We start from the raw sequence: 13,458 nt of genomic DNA, 5'->3' as shown, positions 1-13,458 counted from the left end.
TCATTTTCTCCTCCTCCTTGTCCTTCACCATCTTCTTTTTCATCTTCTCCTTCCTTTCTTCTCCTTTTGCTTCGCCTTCTACTTCTTCTTTTGCTTCTTCTTCTTCTTCCTCACCTTCTTCTTCCTTTTCTTCTCCTTTTCAATCTCCTCCTTCTGCTTCTCCTCCTTCTTCTCCTTCTTCTATTTCTTCATCTTTTTCTTCTTCATCTTCTCTTTCTTTTTCTTCTCCTTCTCCTTCTCCCCCTTCTTTTTTCTTCATCTTCTCCATCTTCTTCTCCTCCTCCTTCTTCTTCATCTACTCCTACTCTTTCTTCTTCTTTTTTTTTCTTCTTCTCCTTCTTCGTCTTCTTGCTATGTGTACAGGCCACCGTCTGGTGTATTCTTTGTGCCAGTACATGGTCACATCTGTTACAAAGGAGTGCTCAAATAATTTTATAATTGAGGATTACTAGTTTGTTTTGAAATTGGTCACAAGATGCATTTACCAATGAAAAGATTGTTATGCAAGCCAATATTAACTTTGTAGTTTCCTATCTCTTATTTACACTCTGTAGTTGCATGTCAATCGCGAACAAATTGAGATCAATATCAACTGTCTTTAAGACAGGGCCCAGGACTGTACGCCCTAAATTGCCAATACTTGAGAGTTAAAAGGGCGTTACTGGTATTAAACTTGTATCACTTTACCATGCCAATGCCCTATAGCTCTAAGCACACAATTATCTTAAATCTACTTAAGTCTTCCAAAGATAAGTTTATATAAAGGTGATGGTAAGAGACTTCAAGTCTTGTAGATTCTATTTTTGTATGCAATAGTTAGAGTATGTGATGGATATATTAATATTGTGGTGGTATATATTCTTGATAAATATTAGATGATATAAGACAGCAGTGAAGAAAAAAATTGGATTCTGTAAACGCCGTTATTTTCACGTGATTCATTTTTTCGCGCTGAGCAACCCCAAAACAATTTGCGGGTTCTTAAATTTGCGTTGCACGCAATTCACCCCTTCAAAACACGCATAAGAATCATGCTTATATTTTTGCGAGTTCTAAAATTCGCGCTTGCCTATCTTAGCGCAAAATCCATGAATATTTCTGCGTTTACAGTAAGTGGTTAGTGATTTTGCTGCAAAAAGCTCCAAACTAGCTTTCTAATTAATGAAAGTGTTGTGAATCATTACAATGAAATGTTACTTGTTCTGTAAAATTTGTTTTCTTCTTTCCGTTGAAAACAGGCGGACTGTGTGAAGGAGCAGTATGTACAGTGTACAAAGAATAGCTTGGCATAAATACTTCAGGTGGTGTAGTAACGTTAAATAATCAATCATATTTTAGCATTTCAAAAGGCATTGTTTATATTTACGTTTTAAAGAGGCAAGCGATGGGCTGGTTTTTCTGTATTTGCAGTCTGTACTTCTTCTCTGAAATAGATTTGTACAGGAGTATTAACAGAGAGCGGAATGTCTACTTATTTCAAAGTATGGGTTGAAATGAAATGTTTTCAAAGTTACTATTAAAGAACATTTCAGGGTGAAATAAAGTGCATTGGAGGTGTAGATAAATACTTATCAAAGTCCAATACTTGCTACCATTATTTCAATAATGTACTGTAGTTGGTTTGTAGTTGATTTTTCTCTCTTCAATAACAATGTGCAATCATTTATGTGTATTAGTGTGTATCATGTCATAATGCAGCTAGATTGTTGACTAGCATATCATTTTCTCATTGAAACAATTCTTGTCTCCATCAAATGGCATGCTCATCCATCATTTGCACATTGGATCTGTTGTGTTCTGTTATACATATATTTTATGTTAACAATTGTGTACAGCCCGTTTCGCAAGAAGTGTGGAAGTTTAACTCATTTGTTTTGTTGTTGTTTTAAAGACTTGTTTTCTGATAACATGATAAAATCTATTTACTCTGCGGGACTCTTGTGTACAAAGTTAAACTCAAATCACAGCAAGCATTATCAGATGGCTGTCAGAGTGCTGTCCCCCGCAAACTTTGGCTAGCCTTCATCGCCATGGTTCGCAGGCATCCATCTCAAAAGGTCAATAAAATAAGGTTATGTAGACCAGGGCCCCAGTCTTATGAAGCCGTGCGATTGATCCAAATAAGTCGCTAGTCCTCCAATCAATCGCAAGTTTGCAGTCTCCTGTATCTTATGAACAAAGTTGCGATTAATATCAACTCTTTATAACACAACACAGGCCCCTGAAATGAAGGCTTAGTGGTACTGGAAGTATGATGGCTTAGTTGTAGAGCAGTGGTCTCGTGGGCTGAGGGTCTCGGGTTCAGTAATTAAGGCGTTGATCCTTGTTACCTTAACCCCCGGATAGGACTTAAAGCCGTTGATCCCCTAGTTGCTTTAAACTTACAATTATTTAGTGACCACCTGTCTACAAAGACCACATTTTTTGTTTCCCTTGAAAATGGTTTCTCATTGAAACGTGTACTAAAGGAACCTGTCTACAAAGACCACCTGTCTATAAAGACCACTTTTTTGTGTTTCCTTTAGGCGGTCGCTATAGACAGGTTTGACTGTACATGCTTTCTTAGCAGTCGCGTAATAAAACAAACCAACAATTTTCATCAACCCTACCAATCAGAATCTTTCTCCAATGACTTTTGTAACCTTTGACCTTGCCAATGCATAGTGTAAAAAGTAATAATACATCGGACATCCTAGTATATCTGCAGCTTTTGCAGGTGGTGTATCGTGTAGAAAGATTTATAGGAAGTTATGGGAAAATCATGATGTGACTGTTGTTGAATTAATAAATAAAATATTTAATTATCAGATTTATATTACATGTATATCATGATTTATTGAACTTTTGTATTATATCATGATTTAATTGAATCTTTGAAAACTATCTTTGTGCTACATGTTTCTGAGATTTATACAAATATCTTGTTATCTAATAAAAAAGAGATTAACTCATATTAAAACAGAGGTTCAACAAATGGATGAGTTCTTGACTTTATTGCATTTCAAAATCAGTGTTGACTATGTACATGTATGGTGTCTCGGTTAGATGGTTAAACCTAATTTTAGATGTTAAAGGAAAATAGAACCCTCATAGGCAACTACCCTAACAGAAAGCAGAAAAATCAAAGAAGCATATATACAGTAACTGAAGACATAAACTACTACCAACACCAACAACAAAAAAGCAGACTGGTGAAAGTTTGAATGAAAACAGACAAAACCTAAATATGACAGTTCTAATCACTATCTACAAGCACACCAAATTGGCTGAATTAGAAATGTTACTGTGATGTCGTGCCAGACAACCCTTGCCTTAGTTTCAACACACAAAGTGACTAGAATTGTAATTTTTTTAAATGTATGTATCATGAGGGTCTTATTTTTAGAGGACCTATATACTAATATACGATCCACAATAGATTTTGAATAGTGTCCCAAGGGAGAAGGGCACTTGAAAAACATGAATTATTAAAAACTTTGTACACAACAATTGAGAGAGTTTATCCACGACTACATGTAAGTCACAAATTCACTGACCAAATTGCCATTTTGAGATTTGTATAGATTTTAATGATCTCGTCTTTCAACATTCAGAACTCTCTTAATATTGGTCCAATTTATTTCAAACTTTCTCCATACTGTTTCTCTCATTTTTCTGCTTTCATAAAAAATGGAGTTATTACTAAGGTTGGATTGCCGTTGAGTGTAGATGCGAATCCCAGCAAAATCTTACTCGACATGATTATAATTTTTGGTGTTTTTTACCAGCATTTTGATTTACAGGTACACAATTTCATGTAAGAAAACACACAGTCTATCTACACTACCTACTTAAAATTTGAGGGATCCAGTCTTATTAAATTTCAATTGCTTACAAATGCAAGGCAGTTTAGAATTCAAGTGTGCTTACAGCAGGAAAGAATTTGTAAGCAATTGCGTTTTAATAAGACTAGATTCCTCTGCAAATTTCTAATAAACATTAACACTGGATTAAAGCTACATGAAAAGTTAAAAATACATTTACAAATACACTTCTAGACAAACACCAATTGAATATTGTATAAAAAAAGCAATCACACACAAAATGTTCTCCAATTCTAAAATGCAGTATTTCCCAATAAATAACCTAGCAAAAAAGAGCATAGAATGTATTGCATGGAATAAGCCAACTTTTTGTGACGTCAAGCTTTCTGAGCTTTGCGGTCACACTGGCAAAACTTTAATACAGGAATTGAATTTCAAGGATTTCAGTTCCTTGCAATTATTGTTTTGGACACTATTTTGTGCATTTTAGGAAGTTTGCAGTCAAATAGGGAAACCTATGGGAATCGAGGGGCTTCTCTATTTCCTACGAGTATGATCACACCTGATAAAGTCGACTGTAAATCCTAAAAGACATCAACTACTGGTAGAGATAAAATCTGTTCAGCCTGGTAATATATACATGAATACATAAGTAGATGACATTTTAGGATGATCATGCCAACTGGACGTTAAACCCTGTAAATATCCTAGGCGGAAAAACCCTGTAAACATCCTAGGCGGAAATACTCTGTATTACTTCAATAACTTTTTTGGAATGTTTAGGAGTAACTTGGAACACCAATAATAAGGTCATAATAATTGCATGGCTCTCAGGGAGAATTGTATTAATACTGGTAGGGCAACCATGGGTAAAAATTCTGTTACGAGCACATGTAGTCTTAGTACTATTACCTTTAACCATTTCTCTTTTGAAGACGGAAAAAATCAAAAGAATTCATCGGTGCAAGTTAATTTCACCCAACAAACCTGAAAAGAGGCCTAAACTTTCCGGAGCCCAAGACATCCGGTTATATATGGAGCCTAAAGAATGCTGGAATGGTGTTGGGTGTTGTGAACAGTGTCAGGCCTCACACTAGGCCAGAGCCTGCATACTGCCATCCTCTGATTAATTTAATGCTGAGTTTTGGGCAACGGAGGGGATGAGGACACTGTTCCCTCATGAAAAATAAGGATGTTTTGATGTAAGACATCCGTCCAATACAAGAGAGGCTGGTTTTATGGCACTGTCAATGCAGGCGGAAAACCGCCACTATTTAAATCTCTTGGCTGCTTTTTCGTAGTCCTCTTTGTTCAGACGGTATCCCCAGTGCTGAAGAGTCTGTCTCACGACGGGGGAGACCGCAAAGTTATCGTAGGCACAACCGCTTCTCGCACATTTTCCAATGAGGTTGTTGCGCCATCTTCCCTTTAGCCCAGTGCATTTCTTCCACCGACCGACCTGTCGCTCGTCATCAGCTGTTCTCCTTCCCAGATAGAACCTGTTGGTTTAAACATTGCAAATTAATGAAATGAAAATAATAATTACAATACGTTTCTTGTGTAATGCTGAAATTCATCACGATGTGACACTCATGCTGCTTCAACGTTATACCTCAGTTTTAGCCAAGCTGCCAAACTAACTAGCATTCAAGCATATCAGGTTCTTAGTTACATCGGAGTGGAGAGTGGCAAATTGAGATGTTATTCTTGCCAAAGGATTTTATTGCCGTCTAGGATTTGAACCCTGATCGAAGTAAAGAGAATAAACCATTCTACCATAGCATCTCAATATGGTTGGGTTTGTCAGCATTTCTGAAATAAATATATTTACTCATCAAAGTTTTCAAGCCCAAAGAAAGGCTATTTCTAGTGTAGTTCTGCATCCCGCTCTCAATGGTTGGTGATCCGAGGGAGAGAAGGTGGAGGAGGAGGAAAAGGAGGAGCAAAAGGAGAGAAGGAGAATATCGCATGATCCTGCACAAAGGATCCTGTTTGATAATCCAACCAGAAATCTCCCAAGGAAGAAGAAGAAGAAGAAGAAAAAGGAGGAATAGGAGAAGAAGGAAAAGAAGAAGGGGGAGAAGGAGAAGGAGAAGAAGAAGAAGAAGAAGAAGAAGAAGAAGAAGAAGAAGAAGAAGAAGAAGAAGAAGAAGAAGAAGAAGAAGAAAAGGAGGAATAGGAGAAGAAGGAAAAGAAGAAGGGGGAGAAGGAGAAGGAGAAGAAGAAGAAGAAGAAGAAGAAGAAGAAGAAGAAGAAGAAGAAGAAGAAGAAGAAGAAAAAGGAGGAATAGGAGAAGGAAAAGAAGAAGGGGGAGAAGGAGAAGGAGAAGAAGAAGAAGAAGAAGAAGAAGAAGAAGAAGAAGAAGGGGACAAAGAAGAACAAAGAAGAAGAAGAAGAAGAAGGGGACAAAGAATAAAAAGAAGAAGAGGAGGAGTACAAAGAGGAGAAGAAGAAGAAGAATGAAAATCAGACAAGGAAGAGGAGAAGGACAAAGAGGAGACGGAGAAGATTAGAAGATGATGAAGAAGAAGAAGAACCAGAAGAGAAAACCCAAGAAGATCTTTACCTGCAATACCACATGAACCAGCGATAAGGATCCTTTTTGTCAATCCAACCAAAGATCTCCCACAGAAGAATAAGGAAAAGAAGAAGAAGGAAAAGAAGAAGAAGAAGGAAAAGAAGAAGAAGAAGAGTACAAATAAGAAGAGGAAGAGGACAAAGAGGAGAAGAACCTAAAGAGGAAAAATAAGAAGAACTTTACCTGCAATACCACATGAACCAGCCATAAGGATCCTGTTTGTCAATCCAACCAGAGCTCTCCCACATCTCCAGGCTTCCGCCACACTTGACCTTGTATGTGTTGACCTCTGCCAGGTAAGGGCTGGACGCAACCTGTTACCATGGAGACAGAATTGCAAGTTCACTATTGGTTTACAGTCATTGGCTAGATGCTCTAATATGTTACAGTGACAAGTGCTCAAGGCTTTATTCATAAATATATAAGATAAGACAGAGCTTAACAGTAACTATTTTGGAAGGGGTTCAGACAGGGCTGTTTACAGTCTATATAGCCCTATGTAAAAACTTCAATATTATGGGGGGGGGGGGGGGGGGGGGGGGGGCGGTTGGACTTAGATTTCTGGATGCCCATGTGCCCCAGGCGCCTGTACATATAAGTGTCAAGCCCTGGATTAGGGCTAGAGTTGCAATAGAGTTTTAGGTTGTGCTAAGGGTTATGGTTATAGTAAGGGTCTAATATCCCTGAAATATTGTGACAAGTACAAAAATAAATAAATAAAGGAAACAAAGGATTTGTGATCAGAAACTTCACAGAGTAAATTAATTCCTGACAAGGCGCCTAAATGGCAACAATGTCTAGGCTGGTTCCAGCTCACAATCGCCCGTTTGAACAGAGTGAATTAATCCCTGATTGGTAGAGGTGTCGTGTTCTAGTGGATACGTCACCGGACTGTGGATCCCATGGTTCGCCGTTCAACTCCTGTCGCAGCGCCAATGTCTTTTGGCAAAACAGGTATCTACATTTGCCACTCTTCATCCTGGTGTACCAACGTTAATGTTGTTAGATTGGCATGTGTGTACTTGTAAAAGGACACCTGGCCAGAGTACTCCCCAGGGAGCGAAACTAGTGCACTAGCTATCATGTGTGGATTAGCAATTGAATCCAGTGATCGGGATAATAATATATACAATGTTAAGCGCTTACAAATGTAATATTAAACTCTATACAAATGTGACTATTTTTATTATTGTTATTGGCATGACTTTCTTACTCTACAGTTATTACAGGCTCGCACTCACCTGTCTGGGGATATCCAGACCTTCCAACCAGTTCTTTGGGAGCTCCTTCCATACACCAGAGTATTTCTCACCTATGCAAGACAAAGACAAATGAAGAATAGCCAAAACTTACGATATGATCATCATTATCTTTAAATATTTGGCATCGCCTGTGCCTGGTGGGGGAAGACTGAACTGTATTTACTGTAATGGGTCTCTCCTGAGAGTCCCCCCTTTCTTGTTTGTCTCACTCACAGATTAATTGTTTAAAGACAAGATGGTTATTCATGAATAATATTGGGATACAAGTGTGAGCAAACACCCGCACAGCTGAAAGAATCCCAATGTTTGAGAAATGAATTACGTATATAAGTAAATTAATAATTTATAAAATGAATTAAACTCCTTGTGGTTGTAAGCACAGTTGGAGCATTTTGGTATACTACTATTTAGATGCTAAATGTCAAATTTAAAGTAGTGGGGGGTGTTTCACAAAGATCCAAAGTCAAACTTAACTTTAACTTGGACTTAACTATTGTGGAGAGCCATTTGCAGCCTTAAAATAAAATATTCAAAAGCAAAATTTCATATTTTAGACCTTTCATAAATTCCACATCAAGAACATGAAATCTCCTTGATAATAGAAAAAATGAATGATTTGAATTAACATTTATGCCTTTTAAAATAAGTTTACAAAATATTTTCAAAGATGCTAATGGTTTTCCATAAAGTCCAACCTACATGTAAAGATGAGTTCAACTTAGGATCTTTGTGAAACACCCTGGTCGTTAGTCTCACCTGTGACGGATGACTTGATGGGTCTGAAGTAAGTCCCTCCAAAGCTGCCAGCCTGAAGGACCTCCTTGGGGCTCATGTTGGGTCTCATCTCGGGGTAATCAGAGAAGACCAGTTCCCCTTTGGCGTTCCTCTTGGGGAGGGGCTCTGTGTATCCCTGCTCCGCCCGGATGGCCTCCTCCTGGGAAGTGGCGTCTCCTTTAGCCCCGCTTCCTTTCACCTTCACTGTGTGGAAGAATCAGTCATGAAAATTGCACATGAATGTAGGTAAGCATAGCTATGTTCATAATGTTATTTTTTATTTCTTTAAAAAAATGACAAGCAAAAAAACTAACGGTAATGCATATTCAACAGAAGACCATTCTAACTATTGAAATGATTCTCAGAATGAAAGGTCAGTTTGTCCTTCATGGTAGAAACAGTTGACATATAAACAGATTGACATGGCAGAAATGCACTTACACTGGTATTGTAGAGTTATTAAAACATATGTCATTTACATATTAGACTGAAATTTATTTCCACTGGTCTGGAATACAATCCTGCTTATGTTATTGGGATTTGGAAATTGTAAAGTACAATAATGCATTGACTGATCATTTTGGTAAAGACAGGAGACAAATTCTCACAAAATCATACAAGAAACTTAGGATAAATGTTCACAATGTTCTGTCCCTCGGATAGAACATTAATTGATGGCCCTGTGGAGAGGAGAGTCATTACATTTGCCCGTTAAGAACCCACTGCACTATTTGTTCAAGAGTAGGGGGAAACCCTGGTGTAGTGGTCCACCTGCACACCCCCAATCAGTTATAATGGGAGGAGAGACCCGAGGGTTACAGTGATTCTGTTTGCTTTTTGCCTCCCAGGCACATGTGATGCCAAATACTTACTACTACAGTACTACTACCAATAATAATATTAACATGTGACACATGGACCAGCTCCCACGAGAATTTGGCAGACACTGTATAATAACTTAGATCAGTGTGTTAAAAAAGACAAGAAAATCAATTAAGTGTACCAATCACCGAAAATTAATCTATTTTAAATGCTTGTAGTATTTGTTGACTACAAGTTTGTTATGTGCAGGCCTGTACACCCAATAATGGTATTTCCAATTTTCCACCAAGTCTGGTGTCAGCGAAGTATGACCTTCTGCACATGGAAACTGCTAACCCATCAACTTTACAGGGATTGGGTAACTTTGTCTCAGATTCTATAACAAAATTCTGGACTAAGCTCATGCTGCAATGATAATTATAAACCTCAAGGTCAGTCAGGAACCCACTGACTTTTACAAGCCAATCGCCTGTCTGATTATCAAGATATTTATGATTGGAAATCGTAATTGAAAAATTTGTTTTTCCTAACGGTTTCTATAACACCACAGTCTATTTGGGATGATGAATATTGTGTAACCGGTCACTCAAAGATTTTTAATTTTTTGAGGCACTTCATGATCATTTTGAATCACAATTTTTTTAGGGCTTCAATATTACACCACATCACAGACCATATGACGTAGGGCCCTGCATCTCAGATTTAACATTGTTATTTGTTAAACGATGCCTTTAAGTCCTAACACTGCAAAACCTTGTACGTGTACATGTAGCCCTCTTATGTACCTTTAGCTTCGGCCTGGACTTTCTTGGTTGAACTCTTGCCAGCAGGTATCTCTGATTGTTTCTTCTTGACGACCTTCCCTGCTTTGGTGACTTTAGTCTTGGTATCCTTGGACGCCTTACTTGCACCAGGAGCAATGGCCCTCGCAGCTGATTTTGCCATGGTGAAGAAGAAGAGGGATGACACTGGAACCCTGTGTTTGAACATTACAAAATGAAGATAATTTATGTATTCATGGTCCACAAAAAAAAGAGGGAAGAAAGCTAACTTTGACATTTGCAGATCTTGTAAAGAGGATCTTCTCTCCAACATTCTGTAGTAAACAAATGGCCCCCAAGTACAACAGTATTTTAACTACTGATGGGGCTAGCCTGCTGAAATAAAACGAAATAAATAAATAATAAATGAATAAAAACGTGGAACAAACATGTGATGCACTTGAAAGTTAAATTAAAAGAAAGCCGATTTATATTTGTTAACTTTCATAGATAAAGTTGAAGTTGGGAATGTTTGATAACATTAGGAACTTAGGAAGGTTTTGAGATTTCCTACAACATTTGTTTAATTGTAACATGAAGACACGCCATAGAAAGAGGAAACCTCACATACCCAAAGAATAAGTGTAGGCATTCTGAAAAAATGAAAAATGAGATATATAAATGAAGATATTCTTGGCATGATGTGATGGTTTATGACGTGGCGCAACCATTTTCTTGAAAATGTGACGTACCAGTTGAAGTTGTACATGTGTACCATGGTAACCATGCACCAAGCAATAACAAACCTTTACTTTAATTTCATTGAGGAAAAAATCATAGCTGAGAAGATGGACATTATATTTGGTGAAAAATAGTTAACAAGGGAACAAACGTAACTTATTCATTTAAAAATACTACAATATAGCAGTTGACAAATCTATTTGATTTCATTTATGAGAAACCCTCACCCCAGAAGCTACACCAAATTATTTATGCAATTTCAATATCATGTGAATGAAATTCTTCATCACCACACACACCTGGGAAGGAAGCATCCATAAATCGTAATACATATACTTGATAAACGACTTCACATAGTATTAGACTATTACTAGATCTAGTATTAATTAGTACGTCACCTCGGTCACGCTAGAAAATGGTGATACTCATGTCGTGATGAGAAAATCATTTTTGCTTTCCCTCGGCCTCAGTGGGGAATCTTGCAAATTAATGGATACGAATATGTAATACAACTCTCAGAAAAACTTCAATAAGTAAAGTTATTTCTTGGGGAGAACTATATAAAGAGGTTCGGGGCGTTTTGCAGGAAAAAAAGCACCAGGACTCGAGCTCGGGAGCAATCATGTTCGCGTTTTGGTGAAACCTCGAAACTAGTGTCGTGAAAACCCTGAATACATTGTACAAATTAAGTTCACAAACCTTATTATTTTGGGTTCATCTACTTCTTCCAACAATTCTTACAAGCGTTGATCTACGGGATTTCGATGATCAAACGTCCTGCCAAATGATGCTTAGATTTAACAACAGAACTAGGAAGAACTCTCATGTCTTCTGAAGCTCAAATGACGCTTGTTATGCAATTCCGAGATTTCGCTGGTTTACAAAATGCCTGTACCGTTGTGTGCTTTTTGCGGTAGCAGCGGAAACTGTAGGTACTTCCCCTTCTGTAGACTCTACCCCAGGTACTGGCTATTTTCATTTGATAATGGGAAACCACGAAAACGGACAAAATATATAATAATAATGATAATAAAATGGTGCTTATAAAGTGCTTTCCACTAAAGTCTCTAAGCGCTACACAAACAAAATACAATGAAAAAAAATTATACATTATAAACAAAAAATTACAAATAAACCCACACTGAATTACATATGAAAATGTGAAATATTTGTGAACAGAGTGATTTAATCATCAAAAGTATTTTTTAATTGGTTGTCAGTCTGACAGTTTTTAGACATATGGATATCATTAACCCCCTCCTCCCCAATTATTCTCGGCATGAAAATCATGTATACCTATAATCTACAGACTTACCATTCGCAGGCGCGGGGGGGGGGGGGGGGGGGGGGGGGGGGGGGGGGGGGGGGGGGTTGAACCCTCCCCTTTGGTATTTTCAATGTGTGCATTTTAGACGAAACCCTCACCCCTTTGTTTTGTTTTAATTTTATATAAAACAAAAACAAACAAAAAATTAAAAAAAATATGCAAATGGGTGAACTTAAAAAGGTGACCTTATCCTCCCCCCCCCCCCCCCCCCAACGGACCGAAAGGTCGATCCGGCAATTTTCAAATTTTGGAACCAAAAAAAAAAAAAAAAATGTCCTCTTACCCCCCCCCCCCCCCCCCCCGGCATTCTCGGCATGAAAATCATGTATACCTATAATCTACAGACTTACCATTCGCAGGCGCGTACGCGGGGGGGGGGGGGGGTTGAACCCTCCCCTTTGGTATTTTCAATGTGTGCATTTTAGACGAAACCCTCACCCCTTTGTTTTGTTTTAATTTTATATAAAACAAAAACAAACAAAAAATTAAAAAAAATATGCAAATGGGTGAACTTAAAAAGGTGACCTTATCCTCCCCCCCCCCCCCCAACGGACCGAAAGGTCGATCCGGCAATTTTCAAATTTTGGAACCAAAAAAAAAAAAAAAAATGTCCTCTTACCCCCCCCCCCCCCCCCCCCCCCGGCATTCTCGGCATGAAAATCATGTATACCTATAATCTACAGACTTACCATTCGCAGGCGCGTACGCGGGGGGGGGGGGGGGGGGGGGGGGGGGGGGGTTGAACCCTCCCCTTTGGTATTTTCAATGTGTGCATTTTAGACGAAACCCTCACCCCTTTGTTTTGTTTTAATTTTATATAAAACAAAAACAAACAAAAAATTAAAAAAAATATGCAAATGGGTGAACTTAAAAAGGTGACCTTATCCTCCCCCCCCCCCCCCCCCAACGGACCGAAAGGTCGATCCGGCAATTTTCAAATTTTGGAACCAAAAAAAAAAAAAAAATGTCCTCCCCCCCCCCCCCCCCCCCCCCCCCCCCCCCCCCCCCCCCCCCCCCCCCCCCCCCGGACTGTACAGACTACCTCCAACTTTTTGTCTCACCAACCCCTTTCACTTAATTGTTTATTTCTGAACTCTAAATATGATATCCATTTTCCTTCGCTTGCTTTTATGTCAACCTCAACTAGCAATATCATTTTGTGGGTCTTGTTTCCCTGTTTAATACTTTTTTTCTTATCTAATTACCATTCTTTCGCTCAAAATCTATCACTATCACTAACATAATGGCGCATAAAATGTTAACGCAACGTAGCCGTAGCATGAAAGGCGAGTTTGCATGATAGAGATGGGAGAGGGGAAAGGGGGGGGGGGGGTCTAGGAACAAAGGGGAAGCGTCGACCCGACAGTTGTTCGCGACATCCATTCAATAA

General features: G+C 38.5%; 1 protein-coding gene across 2 annotated transcripts; it reads right to left on the bottom strand.

Moving 5' to 3' along the window:
* Positions 1-2,965: 2,965 nt before the first annotated feature.
* LOC575783 lies at positions 2,966-11,628 on the bottom strand. Of its 2 annotated transcripts, none has more exons than XM_011671974.2 (6): positions 11,441-11,628; positions 10,025-10,215; positions 8,400-8,621; positions 7,623-7,693; positions 6,565-6,695; positions 2,966-5,302 (listed from the first exon to the last, which is right to left on the bottom strand). In XM_011671974.2, exons 2-6 carry the CDS (start codon positions 10,182-10,184, stop codon positions 5,074-5,076), a joined length of 813 nt encoding a protein of 270 aa, XP_011670276.2. In that variant the 5' UTR covers positions 10,185-10,215; positions 11,441-11,628; the 3' UTR covers positions 2,966-5,073. The 2 variants fall into 2 exon arrangements, with proteins under 2 accessions (XP_011670276.2, XP_030850387.1); XM_030994527.1 differs by lacking the exon at positions 11,441-11,628 and adding an exon at positions 11,140-11,301.
* Between the last annotated feature and the right edge of the window lie 1,830 nt (positions 11,629-13,458).

This window comes from Strongylocentrotus purpuratus, unplaced genomic scaffold (assembly GCF_000002235.5).
Source record: "Strongylocentrotus purpuratus isolate Spur 01 unplaced genomic scaffold, Spur_5.0 spur5_scaffold_21, whole genome shotgun sequence".
In the NCBI taxonomy this organism is placed as follows: Eukaryota; Metazoa; Echinodermata; class Echinoidea; order Camarodonta; family Strongylocentrotidae; genus Strongylocentrotus; species Strongylocentrotus purpuratus.
The sequence above is the reverse complement of the archived record's forward strand: the minus strand, read 5'-3'. Positions and strand labels throughout refer to the sequence as shown.